At 32.0% G+C, this 17,603-nt stretch overlaps 2 protein-coding genes across 5 annotated transcripts in view; both read left to right on the top strand.

Annotated features, from left to right (window-relative positions):
• LOC148285410 (uncharacterized) overlaps window positions 1-2,930 on the top strand; it is a 42,788-nt gene extending 39,858 nt beyond the window's left edge. For all 4 annotated transcript variants that reach the window (XM_088225908.1, XM_088225920.1, XM_088225912.1 and 1 more), the window contains one exon: window positions 2,041-2,930. In XM_088225908.1, the coding sequence (XP_088082034.1) occupies window positions 2,041-2,167 (127 nt within the window). In that variant the 3' untranslated portion in view covers window positions 2,168-2,930. The remainder of the gene's footprint in view (window positions 1-2,040) is intronic.
• A 6,386-nt stretch (window positions 2,931-9,316) lies between these two features.
• On the top strand, window positions 9,317-17,172 carry LOC148285409 (uncharacterized). Its single transcript, XM_088225891.1, has 3 exons — window positions 9,317-9,479; window positions 11,920-12,030; window positions 15,529-17,172. Exons 1-3 carry the CDS (start codon window positions 9,412-9,414, stop codon window positions 15,896-15,898), a joined length of 549 nt encoding a protein of 182 aa, XP_088082017.1. The 5' UTR covers window positions 9,317-9,411; the 3' UTR covers window positions 15,899-17,172.
• The last annotated feature ends 431 nt before the right edge of the window (window positions 17,173-17,603 follow it).

Here is a 17,603-nt window from a genome sequence, read left to right as displayed (position 1 = left end):
TTCCATAATCGAGCGGCTACTAATGTGAAAGAGAAGGCAAAAATTTAGACCGGTAAATGGGTATTGAAAGGGTTCTCTCGTTACTAGAAACGAAGAGTTAGCCCATGCTGTGATAGAGGTTGGAAGAGCTCTCTCAGATAAACAGGCAAAGTGGGATTATTTAAAATATTGTGAAGAAGTAAGATGAAGCTTTTTAGGTTCCCCTGCCAAAAAAATATATCGATAGTTAAGCGGTGTTGATAGCAGTATCACCGACGATATCCTAACGAAGTTTTTCTTTGCAGTAACAATTTTTTTTTTTTATGGAACTGTTTCAGTTGTTTCGGAAGAAGAACTGTTTTAAAAAAACTGTTTAATTTATTTTACCAGACCTACACATTTAACATAGTGATCCTTGCATAATCTTATCAAATTCTCGTCTATTTTTTTGTTTGTTTAAAGTAGTTTGTTTCAATTTCAAAAATAAGAAGTGTAAGGACTATATCTTTTTTTCACGTAAAATTTATCATAGAATCTCCGGCAAATATCATTAAAACATACTTATACATTTATCACGTGGGTAAGATTCATCCGGCTGAACCAATTCACCTACTAGGCAACGCCTGAAAACAATTTTCCAATTTTTATACTTCTTTTTTTACCAGATAGTTAATAAAACAATGTTTTGAGTATGACCAAATGCTTACAGACTAGCTGGATTTCCTCCATGGGAAGTTATTCATATTTAAGTTTGTTGCAACAGAGAGGCAAGCATTTGGACATACTCAAAACATTGTTGGATTAACTACCTGGTGAAAGAAGAAGTATAAAAATTAAAAAAGGATACTTATACGATTCAAATTAACAATTCATTCATTTCAATTCATTCATTGCTTCTTTGTGTTCCAAATGTTCAATCGTTTTATAATAGCCTTTTCTAAACAGCTGTGTTTAGCAAAAGTTTTAAATTTGGTTGTTTACAAAGCTTGAGTATTTTCGGTATTTTGTTGTTAAAGCGTTTATAGTTTCCTTGAAAAGAATTATTAATTTTTTGGAGCCAAGTCTTCAGTAGTCTTTCATTATTTCTAAGCAGACACAACTACTATTTATTTTTATTATTATGTGATTTGGTATTAATTTTGTGAAATAACATGATTAAATATATAATTAACTAGCGGACCCATCAGACGTTGCCCTGCCCGAATGTTGGCTTGCCTGCTATTAGCTTGGAAAAAGACTTGTCATGGATAAATAGGTACCTAGGTACTTGTTTGTGATTAAATTCCAAAACTAAAAATTGTTTATATTCAAATATTTAATTTAAGTAGGTACTTAGGTACTTGTTTGTGGTTGAATTCCAAAACAAAGTAAATATTTTTTTCAAATATGGCATTCTTTTTGCAAACGTCAAACTCCGGTGTTCTCACCAACAGAGGGATGTACAATTTTTTAAAGTGTTTTGAATTTAATATTATTTCAGTATTATCAAAAATCCGGTAAAAAAAAATAAATGGGTAAAAATTATAAGGAATTTAATGAATGAATCTGATTGAGATCCACAAAAAACAAATGCTGTTTGTAAACATTCAAAAACAAACTTTTTTATACACAAAAAACTAAATCTTACCATTTTTTTTGTAAATGCATTCTCATCAAACGCAACCCTGATAGATCGATGAATAAAACATTTATGCTCCTTGCTTATTTTTTACATATAAGATTGAAGATTGCAGTCAAAAACTTAGGTATTATCATTCATAAGCATTTAGAGTGGCACGATCAGGTTAACTAAGTTAGTCGTAAACTTTACAGCAGTTTGCACTCACTTAAAAGATTACAGAATTTCTTGCCAATTAAGAAATCTATATTTCTTTTTAAGTCATTCATACATGTATGTTTGTCTGCGTACAAAATTCAATAAATATATGTGACCGTCAATATGTCGGTCTTTTTAAACGTCCCTCTAAGTGACTCGCTAGTATTTATCGTATATATTGCTCGAACAGTCCTCATTTGCAACAAAAAACATAACCTTCAATAATTTTATTTGCTTTATTTTAGATACGCCACCAGTTTCGTCTTAGAGAGGCAGTCAGGATCAACCTTCGACCAGTATTACGAGGCAGGACGGCAGGGAAGATCAGGAGTGGACTGTCGTCAGATCTATCTCCAATGCAACGAGGTGTAAAGTGGACGTCATCAGACTAGAACTTACCTCACAACAGTAGACAGAAATATAATTGGACAATGACGAAACAATATAAAAAGCGATATTAAACTCGCGATTAAATATTAAAGAGACCTCACTGTACTAATTTATTTGACAGAACCGACTATTTCGACATGTGACTCCTGTTTTAGATCAAATTTTTGTTATAAGTTTGACTAAATTTACCCGCCATTTCAATAGTAAAGGTTTATTTTTATGTTTAATTTATTATTTAACCAAAGCTTGAGTGATCGGACGATACAACAATTAATAATTTTATAATCTGAATAAAGTATCGGCGAATAATGGCGAATGACGTCACGATACCGATGCGACCAGAGGGAAGATAATTTTTCCAAAACTATTTATTTGACGTAGAGTATTTCGTGACTTTTCACAAACGTCACGATTATTTATTTAATAATTTATTGCGGGAATTCTTCAATGCCCATTTTGTGCTAGATATAGATTTATTGACTAAAGTTCTATTAGTATGTTGTGCTTTCTGACAGTTATGATTCCGATGCAAGATATTACAGTACCCATTTGGACATTGTGGTCTTGCATTTCTACCGGGTTCAAGAATCGCCAGGCCACTCGAATATTAAATAAATAATTTACTTTAAAACACTGTAGTCTGAACTCTGAATGACTGATGTATTTTTAGGTGATGAGCGTGTGAAAGAAAGGCGAAGAATGAACGGAATGGGATGATAATTGTTTAATAAAAATATAAAATAAATTATTTGTGTTTTATTAACTCCTTTAAATTGTAGCTTCACCTACCTAATTTAAAAACGACTTCCTATAAACATTGACGAAAATGAGATATAAATTAATGTAATCGTTTATTTACTGAAAAATAATACGTTTTTATGGATATAAATAAACTTATATAAATATATTACAACAGAGATGAAGAACATTTGAGAGGAGGTAATATAGAAGTCCAGGCATCTACAGGGCCCACGACCTTTAGATGTAGTTGTTTTGCAAACGAAATCAACTTGTATGAAACGTTGGTTTTATTATTTAATATAAAGTCATAAAATCGATTGATGTTATGCGTTCAGGCAATTTACTTAATTTTATATTGTCAAATATTTTGTTATCATTTATTGGATCTCTAGAGATAGCCATCTTAAAATTAATGTATCTAAGAAATTGTGTAGATAAACAAAATAACGAGATTTAAAAAAATGCTACAACAATAATAAAAATCCTGCATTGTTATTTTAATAACTGAAAAAATATAAAATAATAACATAAACGTATTGAACTAAAATGTTGAAATATACACATATCTAGTGTTTTATGATTCCGGCAAACAAAAATGTAATAGGTTGTTCAAAAAGTAGTTTCGTATTTTGTCGCAAGATGGGGTTAAACTTAATTTGCTCTGGCAAACTGTACTGATTTTGACAAATAGGCTCGCGTTGGAAAGGTGATATTTCAAAAAATATTTTTTACAAAAATAAAGCTTCGTTTTTATCGTGTAAAAGTTATTCCATTTTGAAAATGAATGTGTCGAGCGAGGAAATTCGTGGTATTTTGAAGTTTTACTTCCTGAAAGGCAATGCGTCGTAAGCCCGTAAAAAAAATTGTGCAGTTTATGGTGACAATTTTCTAACACGTCTAGCAGCGGTTTCGTTCGTGAAATTTCAAAGTCAAACAACTCACTCTGGGCGGCCCATCACGGAAAAAGTCGACGAAATAATGGAAAAAGTCTATGAAAATCTACATGTGACCACTCGTAAGATTGCTCATGAGTTGAGCATTGGTCATGTAACTGTTTCAAACCTTTTGCATTCCGCTGGATTGGTCATGATGCACGATAAGTGGGTGCCGTATGACAGTTCTTACTTATGATTCTTATTATTCAGTTTATTAGCACCCACTTATTATTCAGTTTACTCAGTAGTGCAAAACAAATAATGGATTGAATTTCCGCATGCAAGGAGCTGCTGAAAAAGTTCAAACACAAGCAACTGTTGAAACGAGTAGTCACTGGATATGAGAAATGGAAAAAATGAACTAACTATTAATGGATTTTATTACGATTTAAAAATATAATTAAACACGTTCAAGTTTCGGAAAATTTCTGCTCTGGGTTAATTGTTTACATTATGAATTGAGTTTAAAATGAAATCAAAACCACATATCAGGAAATAACACTGACATAACTAACAAAAATCAGTTACATACACACCTGCACTATCAGTGAAATTGCATTCATTCGCAAAAATAAAAGCACAGCTAGAATTTGATTAACTTTTCCTATCTAATGTCAAAAGATTTTGCTAAAAAAAGCAACAAGAAAGTTCAGTGTTATGGGAATTTGGATGCAAAAAATGATTTCTTACACAAGGTAAAATTTGAGCATTTAACTGTGTGAAGTTTATCGAAAATATATTTAAAAAATAACTACTTCAGAGTAGATCACAAGTTCTTCCGAACCAACTAATGATAGTGTTGTGATAGATTTCTGGTTTCCGGGAAGCCAATTCACCAATCAGCAGAACTTTTTTTTTTTAGATTTTTTTTTTAGAACTTGTGACGTCACGGCCGCGGCCGGAGTAAATTCAAAATTACAAAACATTGAAAAATCATGGCGCAGAAAAACACGATTTAAAAATTTTGGCTTCGTTTTACAGTTCGTCAACAAAAAATAAAAAAAACACAGAATTTTCTCATTGTAACCCATTGTGGTGCAATTATTGCTTGAATTTGAGTTAAAATTTACCGTACCTATCTATGTATAACATTGATTTTTTACTTTACAGCCCGATAATGTTTTTTTTTAATTCTGACGTGAATTATGCGGATAGAGGATTGATCCAGGAACCTGCATAATTCATTTTACTAAATAACTTTAGATTTGTACTACAGGTACGCCCATATACGATTTGTACGCCTGAAGCATGGCAATCTACATAGTAGTGATGTTCTGTTGAAATGCGGTATCCAAGGTGCGATTTTGTCCACCACTATGTGTAATATAGTGATTTATTATTTATTTTATAAATATCAAGTTTATATTTGAAGCACTAACTTTGTGGTCATTCGTTATAATAAAATAAATAAAACAACTTTGTTTTTAACCACTATTTTTTTTTCCACCTACCGGTTTCAAAGCAAACAAGCTTCTTCGTCAAGGTTTACGTAACTAATGAATGATTCCTTTTTTAATTTTATCATGTTCACTAAATACTACACCCAATAAATCAAGTCTCCCACAATAAATATTTAATTTTAATAAATATACTAGAACTACAGAATTATAAAGAATAACAAAAATGCTCAATCTAGGGGAATTGATCTACACAGAAAAAATAAAAATGATATTTAAGACGAAAAAGAATTTAATTTCAGCAATCAATTTTTACAATTCACTTTCTAATGATCTAAAAAATATACAAAACATGTACTTCCTCAAAAAACACCTAAATAAAACAGTTCTTACAGCTCGTATGACGAGTGATATGTGATGTTATTTTATTGAATTTTTATTTTAACTATTGTGTTATTATATATAATATCCCCTCATACCAGCACTTTTGCTGATTGGGAATATTTCGTACTAATAAAATATGTCATAAAATGTAATATGTAAAGTTTATAAACCTTGTATTTTGTCATAAATAAATAAATAAATCAAGACTCTGACAGTAAATAAAGCAATGTTGAATCTACTCTGTCCAACGATTTACAAATACATTTCATATTTGGAATTTGGTTATTATAATTACGGCTGTTAATAGTTAAGGAAAAATTTGTATTATATATATAGTTGTATTATTAATTTTAAATGTTATGTATTTTGTGTTTGAGTGATTTAGTGTTAGATAATTTTAGTCTTATCATTTTTAGTTTAAGTCATTTTCAGACTTTCCAAATACACTATCCCATTAGCTTTCTTGAGATAGTAGCATAGTATCATCGGCGAAGCTAATTATAGATCCTTTTATAGATAAATTGCAAATTGGTCCAAGTATGCTTCCTTGAGGGACGCCAAATGAAATCTCGGTTTCGTCGCTAGATTTATTATTAATCTTTACTATTTGCTTTTTGTTTTTCATGTAACTTTGGAACAGTTCCAATTCCTTATTTAAACTAATATTTTATGTCTACCTTACCAGAAATCCCACTCTCACCGGGTCTCAAGCCTGGTAGGCTGTTAAACCAAACATTACATTACAGGAAGGCCCTTATCTCCACCTTGATAAAAATATTAACCACAACGACAAACATCGTTACATCTTGTACCTTCTCTTTGTAATCGGGATCCAGTTCCCGATAGCTAATGAAACATTTATTTTAAAGGTGTTTTTACTTTAATTTTTCTTAGTTTTCAGGAACACCTGAAGCCATGTAATAATATTTGTTCCTTTACATAACAAATTATTGATTAATTGTAATGGGGAAATATCACATACTACGAATACCGATAAAAATGTATGAAATGAATGTAGAATAATTTATCGTATTTTCAAAATCATTACGGATATTGTAAAGAAATGTTTTTCATACATAACTTTGAAAAAGAAATCATAAACAATTATGTCACTAGAAAAACGCGACATGATTGGCATTGATAATTGTGACGTCAAGATTCGTGCCGATGTTATTTAAAAAAATAAACGGTTAAGAACAAAGTTCCAAATTTACATGAATCTTAACGTAGGGGCGCGGCCAATGCAATGACCGTTTTTGCGGGAATTCAAAATTATAAATTGAAAAATATTTTTTATGCTACTAATAGGGAGCAAAAAAAAATTTTACTCATCAGTATTTCATTAGTTTAAATCTCTTATTAGTTTAAAAATGTTTTTAAAAACGTGAGATTTCCCGTACCAACGCAGAGCTGTATCATCCTTAAATGCGGATAAGAGAATATGGATTTTATTAACAGTGCCTCGATTATGATGGGAAGATAAAGACGTCATACATCACCTTGACGGTATAGTTGAAGATAAATTCCCTCTACCGATTACAAAGATATACCACCGATCCCCCACCTTCAAGTTTTGGGTGGGTACATCGATATGACACAAGGGGGAGCGTAAGTCGCGGTACACATATCTACGCTCTAAAATGACATAGCTTCAATATGACATCATAGTTGAAGATAAAAGTCTCCCGACCGACTATAAAGGTACACTACCGATACCATCAATCTTGCCAAACCATCAAGTTTTGATGTAAGTACATCGATTTATACCGACGGGTCTAGAAAAAGTGTCAAAAAAATTTTTCCGCCTAGCAATTTTTCCTTTAATTATTTGATTTGTTAAATTTTCAATCGTTTTGAGGTTGGCACTTTTTTTCTTAAAAGTCTATTAAAATATGAGAGAGAAATAAGTCCGTTTTGAAGTCGAATTAAATTCCGAAATAACTGTCACTTTAATAAAACGAACGCCTAGATGTGAAAATAATGTCGCTAGATTCTATCCCATTAACAAATAAGAGTATCTAGGCGTTAGAAAGTTACCACTCTAAAAAAATATTTAGTTATTATATTATTTCTATCTGTTTTACTATCTTTCCGAGTGTATGTATCGAGACGTCAAAGGAGCCGGCTTTGTAGTCGATCGGTAGATACAGACGGTCTAGGTGATTTCCAAAAGTCATACAAAATTCATGTTCAAGCGAACATTTTTCTTGAATTGGGATTAATTGGAGTTTATAATCGCTTTGAAGTGAGCACTTTTTAACAGAAGCCTATTGAAACTATAAATGAGAACTATTTTTAATGTTAATGACGTAAGGAACGCGGACTAATTGTTTGCGGTCATTCCATTGGCTTGTTTCGATCATATGATGTCGATATGACAAGTAGGTAGAACATACCGAGGTACAGATAGTACAGAAGTTAAGTATACCGTCTCGATATATACAGATGAAGATAGCGTTCATAATCGAGGAACTGGAAATTGCATTCCACATATTTATTTACATTCAAACTTGGTTTGATTTAAATAAGGCACCATACTTAAAACGAAATTCAGGGCTATACGATCCAAAGTGAATGGGGAAGTTAAGTGTTTTTTTTTTAATTAATCTTTAGTAGATTATCAAAATAATCTTTTTTTTAAATGTACCTATCGTATTATCAGCGCTATGATTTTTTTTTTTTTTTTGTTTTAAATTACTTCGCGTGTGACGTCTCAAGTTCTCTTCCCCTTCTGAGTGAGTTCTGCAGATGAGTTGGTTCTGCCAGTGAGTTCTGCTGATGAATTGGTTCTGCCAGTGAGTTATGCTAATTGGTCAGTTGACTTACCGTAAACCGGAAATCTATCACAACTCTCTTATCATTGATTGATTCGGAAGAACTAGTGACGTCGTTCAAAGTAGTCCGGTTTTATTAAAATCATTTTTACTATTGTTTTCACCCATTTTCAAGAAACTTCACAGTACAATTCAATATTATAATTTTTACTGCGGGTTTTTACATTTTTTATATCCAATTTTCCGTATAGCTGAACTTCCTCATTACATAATGGAAAGTGGAAGCACGTACATAATTAAATAATGGCAAAAATAAAAATTAATATTTTTACATAAACATTTGGCAACAAGCATCTGGAAAACACGCTTAATAGTAACATTAAAAACAACTAATAAACATATTTTTATTATACCTAGCACTCATCGTTTAGTAAAAATCAAACACAGATTTCTTTTTTTTTATGTTCATGCCGTTTAAACGCAAATGAGTCTCTTTTCCGTATTAATGATACACGGAACCCAGAAAAATTCATTGCGAGCAGATTTATCTTCGTATTTTACTTTTAAATCTTGACAGTTGCTTTGCATCCTGTAAGCATTTTTACACATTAAAAAAATATCATATTACACCTCAGTAGAATGCATAGATAGATAGTTTTGTAGAATTCGTCAACCGAGACATTCACGCTACTTGAGTGGTGAAAGATCACAAATTATCTTGCCCGAGAGAGATGTAACTGGCTTTAAGCATAAAGTAATGTGTTGAGAAGCATCTGTGTGTAAAGAAGATCAGTTTTTATTTTTCAGTTCATAGCAATCAGTTCCAGCAAAATGCTCCGATGACAATGAACTCTAACGACTTAAACGGGCAAGTACTAACTCGGTTTCATTTTATAATGTCATTTCGTTTCGATATCTAGGACTGGCAACACCGCTGTAGAAATAAATTCCAAATTCAAAGCTTTATTGTTTTAAAATAATAGAAGTTCTTAAAAATGACAATTAAACAACTTTTGAGCGGTAATAATGGCGGGTTACTCGGAGCAAAGCCGGCTTTTGACAGGTAATTTTAAAACACATTTTTTTTTTGTTTGAAACAAATGGATCTTAATATATGTTCCAAAGATATCACGTCAATATGATGAAATTATTAATTACTATCAGATAAGTAAAAAATGTTAATGTTGTCGCATCAGTCATGTCAAAAGGCGACATAATCGAAGGATATGTATGACAGCTGACAACAGACGTGGATGGTTGTGGTCCCGTGGCTAGTGTTGCTGACTCACGGATCAGAGGTCCGAGGTTCGAACCCCACTCTACCCCAACTCGATTACCATTTTCTAATAGTCAGTTATTTACAACTCGTTAAAAATTGACAATAAAATTGAAATATTTGGGTAAATTATAAGAACGCTAATATATATTTTTTTTAATTAAAAAAAAATATATATTAACCGAGGCGTTTTTATTAACTAGAGGGAGTTTTATATATATGAAAAACGAAAAATATTAATAATACGAGTACCAAATTTTAATAGATACAAAAGAATGTAATAAATGTCAATCCACTATGATTTTCCCTTGCCGAAATAAGCTATTCTCCGTCGGATATCACGCGGCTGCTGCTGGTTTGTTTATTTGGACATTTTTGTAATAGGAATAGGATGAACAGACTTTAGAGGAGTAGGTACAGTGTTCCGTCATTTCGGGGAGGGGAGTATATTGCTGATTTTTGTGAAACTCGACAGTTGAAACCTATTTTCACTCAAAACACCGACAGATGGCAGGCAGGTCTTGTAGATAGCGCAGATTCCAGATTTTTTTCTTCGTGAATGTTTTTTCCCATTTCATAATATTTTTTACCGCCTTAGTAAAATTTAATTCTGTGACTTCCAGTAGCGCTTATACAGAATGTTCTTTAAACCCTGTCACATCCGAAACCACGATGATCAGTATAGGCAAGAAGACATATTAGCATATTTAAAAAAATATTTAGAACAAAGAAAATTTTTAAAAATAAAATATTAAAAAAAAACAAATGGTTGCTTACTTCTGCAGGGGAGAAGCAAGGGGGCGTGGTCGTGTGGTTGGCGGTGTATTAGACTCCCCCTCCTCGTTTCACCCCTGCAGAAGTAAGCAACCATTTGTTTTTTTCTATATTTTTTTTTTAAAGATTTTAGTTGTTCTAAAAATTAATTTTAATATACCAATATGTCTTCTTGCTCATACTGATCATCGTGGTTTTGGATGTGACAGGGTTTAAAGAACACCTGTATATTAAAAATTTTAAAGGTAAAAAATAATATTTGCGTTCATATGATTTACACAAACATTTCGATTTCGGGGTCATTTTCAACGAGTTATAACTCACTATTAGAAAACGGGAATCAAGTTGGGGTAGAGTGAGGTTCGAACCTCGGACCTCTAATTCGTGAATCCGCAACACTAGCCACGGGACCACAACCCGACTAATTTTATCTATGCCTTTGTATTGCAAATAAATTAGTGTACCATTTTTGCCAATAAACGTCCTATTTTAGCACTGAAAATGGCGCCAAAGTGAAATATTATTAAAGTAAATCGTAAGATAGAAAATAAATATGTCTATAAACCCACCCTCACGCCCATATACACTCACACCCATATACACTCACACCCATATTCACATACCTACCAAAACCACACTCCACTCACTTACCCACCCATCCTTACCCTCAAAAATTCTCACACATGCATATTAATATGTATCTAACTTAGGGTTGCCATATTTTGCTAGGGTCTCGTCGGGACGTTCTGGAATGGGGATATGTGGCAACAAAAAAAGCAATTTTTTAATGGTTTTACAGAAATATAATATGTATATATGTTTTTCTTACTTTTTATGTGGTGCTTCAATTTAGGTTTATATTGATATATTTTTTCTAACTTGATATTGACGTAATACTGCAATATTGATTCTACAGTTCTGGCAGCAGACGACATTTTTTATCGTTGCTTTTTACTGGGCCAACATCAATTACATAACTTTTTTCAATTTGGTTTTATGAGTAGGAATGGAAATTAAATACTCGCTAAATTTCAAAAATTGAAAAAAAAAATCTTTTACAGAGCCCATCAACTTCCACTCTATCGAGGCAAGATGAGTTTCAATTTATTTCTTAAGATACATCATGAAGCTGGAAGCATTTAAAACCATATTTACTCCTTCATAGTCAGTACGGCCGTAGAAAATTTATGTTTGTGTAAGTCTAAATCGGGACATTAAAAGTTTCAGGGACGTCGGGTCGGGACAGGGCTCAATAACGGTGACAGTCCCGATATATCGGGACGTATGGCAACCCTAATCTAACTGAACTGGATTTTTATAATTATATTTATGTGGAAAACTTATTTGGATTTATTTTATGTTTTTTTTATAATGTTGTTTATATTTTTTTGTATTGCTGTTGTTTTTCTGAATATTTTTTTTTTTTTTCAATTAAAAAAAATAAATATTTTAGGTTTCACCATAGCAGTCCATCAGGCCATGGGTATTATGGTGGTCACGGGGGTTACAGTGTTCCTGGACCGAGCTACCCTCCTCCTCAACCAGCCGGACACATATTTAAACAGTAAGTTAAAAAATCAATCGTATGGGACCAAGTAACTTTTTAACATTTATTTCAAACAAGGAGTAATTATTTTATTAAAACATAGATTGACATCTTAACAGAGGCGCATTTTTTTAGAAGTAATAGGAAGTTTGGGAATACCCCGGGAATATATCCTAATCAGGGCTTATGAGCTGTCTATTGGCAGGTGTAATTATTTATTTTATTCATAATATCTTCTTCACAACAAGAATATGTAGATCATAGAATTAAGAATAGTCCAGAAGGAGCGTAGAATCATATTCAAATACATCGGACTGTGTCCAAAAATGCCCCCACTATGCCTCACTTTCGCCGCGCGCATTCATGAGTTCGCCGCGTAATGTTGCACGATGGGAAAAATATAATCATAACACAAATGTGAGGTAAAAAACGCAATCTGTTAATTTCTCTAAAATTTTATTGTGCACGCGGAAATATTGATTGACATAGGTAGATAAGTAAAGGGTCATTTAAGAAGAGTAATTGAATTAATGAACTTTGAACATAAAATATAAAACAAATTTTATTTTACGTAAAACGGATATTTTTTCATGTTAAATAATATTTTATGTTTTAAAGATAATGTCGGTCAAATGTCCACCACAGAGTTGTTTAATCCGAGGTCCAATTTTCATTAGATGAGCAAAGTGGGGTAAACAAATTCACTACCCTGGCAACACTAATCAAATGTCAATTTTGATTTCTTCGACAATCTGACGGATGGAAAAATAATTTAATTTTTTAGTAATGTATTTGCTACATACACATTCATTTGCTAATTACACATGAAATGTGGTCCCATCCTGTTTCTTTAAGATCCTAACAGTATTTCTACACTTTAAAAGGACACAACACGGCATACTTGAATTCAAATCAGGAGTTGCATACTGAGCCACGTCTACAAAGAAACTAATGGGTCCAAACGTAAAACTAAAAGCCTTCTGTTTAATGCTCGTATGCGGTTTCTGGACTATTCTTAATTCTACGATGTAGATATTATATACTTATTTACTGTTCTTTCCTTTTTTAGCTGTGTCAAAAGACAATATGTTTTTGGTATTTAAATATATATCATTTATTTTTTCTTAAATATACATATAGTACGGTAAAATTTATCTGTTTACAGATATACTCAAACATCCCGACTTATACCTAAAACATAGTCAAACAATGTCACTGAGTTGCTATCAGATACACTCAAATTTTGATGATTGTCAAATTTTATACCGGCAAAAATGTCACAAGTTGCTGTTCATTATAGAAAAAGATTAAAAAATGTATTCAATAATAAATTAAAAGATCATCCTACACCTGCGTTAGGGTCATTCTAATATTATACCAGTGGTGGTATTCTGGATCGTCTCTACCCTCTAGAGATGTGTTTCCCACGGTGGGGCATAACGCCTCAGAGGTGGGGCACCGCGCTTCAGAGATGAGACACGTCGGCATTCCTCATATAAAGGGGAATACTCATCGGGCATACAAAAAATGCCTGAGATGTACAAAATTGAAATATACGCCAAATTGTACTTAAAATAGAATGAAACCCAGTTTAAAATGAAAGTTTCCCTCATCTTATTTGGTGGAATGTGGTTTAAGCGCCATAAGCGTTTTACTCGTTAAAAAATGAAATCGGTTGGATATAACTAATAGTAAAAGTAACCTAAGACTGAAATTAACTAAGTTAGATCCGGACATAAAGTTTATTTGAAGCAAGCGTAACTAAATTTAATAATGAATTAGGCGACAAGATATGTGTGTGTTTGTACTAAATTTCAATTGCCACTTGTGTTTTATTATTGTTTTAATTTTTTATTTTATTCTACGTAATTACATTTTCAATTTGTGTTTTGTAATAATTTCAGTTATAACATATGTATTTTTTATTTAAATCTTAAAGTACGGCACACATATCATACATATTGTTATGTGTGTTCTAATAATAACATTGCAAATACATTTAATTTATAAATTGTTTATCACATATGTCTTGACCATTATTTTAAATTTTGATGTTTTTTTCTTCATAAATATTTTTTTCCATTTCGTAATACTTTTTAATTGCTTTAAATAAAATTGAATTTTGTGACTTTACCTTTTTCCTAAATGGAAGTCTAATTTTGTTCTTTTCTCTAGTATTGTGATCGTGTTCATGCTGGTTCCGATCAATTTTTTTCCAAAATTCTGTTTTTTTATTAGAGTTTATAATTTTATGAACAAATATCATTGTATTGTAAAATATTCTTTGTTTATATGCGTAAAATATTCTCGTATGTCTGTTTTTTTTTCAAAATGATTCTAAAGGCTTTTTTTGTAATACAGTTAGTTTATCTATGTTTTCTTTGTTTGATAAAAATAAAATGCTACTACAGTAGTTAACGTGTGGTTCAATAATTGCTTTGTAAATAGTTTTGCAAGAGTCCTTATCAATAAATCTTCTGATCCTTCCCAAAATTGATATTTTTTTTGCAATCTTATTTATTACCATATTACCGTATTAGAATAGGTTTTATTTCATTTCATTAGGGGTTCATATGTTTACAAACATATTACAATATGATTTGAAAATTTACCTGCTGTTTAATTAAAAAATATGTCGGTGGGGCATTTGACATTTGAAAAGACTACGGTGGGGCATGGCATAAAGAAGGCTGGGAAACACTGCCGTAGAGTGATTAATTTGAAGAATTTTTTTCTTTGCTTTATATAATGACCACAACAATGATTAAACGTCAAATGGTGTATAAAACAGAAATATAACTTATACGATTTGGTCAACGTAACCTAATTAATTGATTTGGGTAATGCTTAAGGTCGCAAAATAATGTTAATAATGAAAATCATCATGTTTGATTTCACGTGTTCATATTTTTTGACGTTTAATCATCAGTGTGGCCATATATGAAGCAAAAATTAATCGCATGCGAAAAGTAAATATCCCCAAATTAACCACTCTCTAGGGCAGGGGTGCTCATACTTGAACTGCTGGCGATCTACCTCAATATTGTTAGACTACGATCGATCGACGCTGAGAGGCTGCAAGTATGTGTGGTGCAGGATTGTCATCTAGGTAGGATGTATTGTGGCATAGATATTAGTTTTCCGCACAATATGCACGCATATTTTTTCTCTTGATCAACTCATCGACTTGTCGATCGCGATCGACCGTTTGAGCACCCCTGCTCTAGGGGATAGAGAAGATTCATAATTGCACCCCTGGATGTTTTGTTTGTCAAATTAATGTTTACCTCGCTATGACAAATACCCTTCAGAAGCCTATACAGATAAACTAATACACACATTTTTCCATGTGCCTGTTCGCCTCAACTTACTTGCGTTACCTATAACAGGTATACGTGAAAAAAATTGAAATAGCTTCTTTTACTATTTGTGGTAACTCATTATAATGTATATTGAGCATATATGTTGGCAAAGGCAAATGTCGATTATGTATACTGGCACTTTTGTGTTTTTTAGTTACAGCTTCAGCCATTCTCAAGGGGGAGGAAATAGCAAGGGAGGGAGCGCCGCCTTATCTGCCCTGACTCTGCTCTCTTTCCTCTTCTTCCTGAACATCCTGCAGCAGTGTCTCAAAGACCAGATGATGTCCATGACTCCCCAAGTCATGGTGATGGCGTCCAGCAAAGAAGACCAGGTCACTCGAGGAAAGCAAGCCAAGATCACTCCCGTTACTGAAGACACAACTTACACTCTTATAGACGGTGTTGGTCGAGCGTACCCGGAACAACTGATTCTTACTGAACATACGGATCCAGAAACAGTCCAGCCTGTCTTTGTCGATGCTATGGGAGAAGGAATAGGAGAAATAATTAATGAACAAAGATAAGTGTATCCATTTTTCCTTCATGTAATTACTTCGCAAAATTATTCAGTTTTTATTCATCTTCATCAAAGCCTTATCCGCACCCAATGGTGCATAGGGCGCTGCATTGTTAAATTATATACAGCGGATCTCAATAATTTGTTAAAGGAAGGTAAGGTGATCAGTCTTACACTTTTTGTAAGTTTTAAATAGCAGTACACAAACATGCGTATATGCACTGGAACCTGTTTCGAGGTGGACTTACAAAAAAGGTGTACTAAAAAAAAACAGTTAATAGGTATCCTTGTATAAAAACTAACTCAGGACAAAAAAAATAATTGTTTACTATTAAACAAGAGACCATAGTAAAAGTAATGATAAAAATGTGGTTAGTTAATAATGCATAACAGTTTACTTAATAAGCAATAAAAGAATATAAATAAATAAAAAGTATTTAGCTGTTGACATTAAATTTATTACACAGTATACATACACAAATAAAATAGTCTGATGAAGAAAAATATTCTTTAGAAATGTCAGAGTTCAGAAGTACAAATATAATGTACTAATTATAATTAACAATGGGAAATTTTAGAGTTTGACACATTTTAGAAGAAGCTAGACTGCAGCGCAAGTATTAAAATAAGTGAGTAATTATTTTGGTTAACATTATTAAGTTTACTCAGTTAAAATTTTGAAAATACAGGCAGTTAATTGTGGAATATATTGAATTATTAAAAAATAACTAAAACTAATTTAATAGAATATCCCTTTAATAAAAAAATGTATTAAATCATTTTCATACCAGAACCTTTTCTCTTTAAGTTGGGAATATTTTTTAATATGGCTTCACTAAAAAACATTTTTAAAAAATGGCATGTCATCGCGGCAACTCTTTGAAGCTTATCTAAAGGCTTATTTGAAAGCTGTTTTAACGATCTACATCCATTTTACTGACTTATATAAACTTCAAAACGCAAACAGCGGAATTTCAGTTCTCGTAAAATACTATCATGATTTTTCCTAAATGTGTCAAGTCTCTAGTATGCATTGTATTTATCATACTATGATTGATGATAAATAATTTTACCATATCTTAGAATCCTTAAAAACAAGTGTGAAACAAAACTGCTACAAAAACTAAGCCGAGTTGATGTTACTCAATGTTTGAATTAGAAATCACCTCCATGAATGTATAATTTCTATAGTACTATTTACATTAACATAATAATACATTGTGTCGGTGAAATATTTCTTGCAGCGAACTAATAAAATAATTGAAAAATCAAATGCACTGATATTATTTTGAATCCAGAGATACAAAGCTATGTAATTATATTTTAAAATATTTTACATATAACGGTTTAATTTCTGTAAATCTTATCCAGAAAATGTAATGGTTTTTTGGTAAACCAATTAAAACAGCGAAGCTTCAAACAAGAAAAGAGCAGTAGGATTTATTTATAGAAGTATTCTTAGTACAACAGTAATCATATTGTGCATCAATAACATTGTTAATTAGGTATTACATTCATTTCAAGTAAAGATTTCACCATGAGGATCTCAATCCCAAATTGATTTCTCCAAAACTGAATCCCTACACCAAACAAAAGGGGTACAGTCATTCCTGGTAATTATTGATTTTAATATAACATTACTCCAACTACGTATTTAGGTTTTATTTTTTTCCTGCTCGGAGGGGAGTTTTAGCATAATTAATAGACCAACG

Source organism: Micrasema longulum, unplaced genomic scaffold, assembly GCF_059751315.1.
Source record: "Micrasema longulum isolate JH-2025_06_02 unplaced genomic scaffold, ASM5975131v1 h1tg000037l, whole genome shotgun sequence".
NCBI classification, from domain to species: Eukaryota; Metazoa; Arthropoda; class Insecta; order Trichoptera; family Brachycentridae; genus Micrasema; species Micrasema longulum.
Note: the sequence above shows the minus strand (reverse complement) of the source record. Positions and strands in the feature narration are given on the sequence as shown.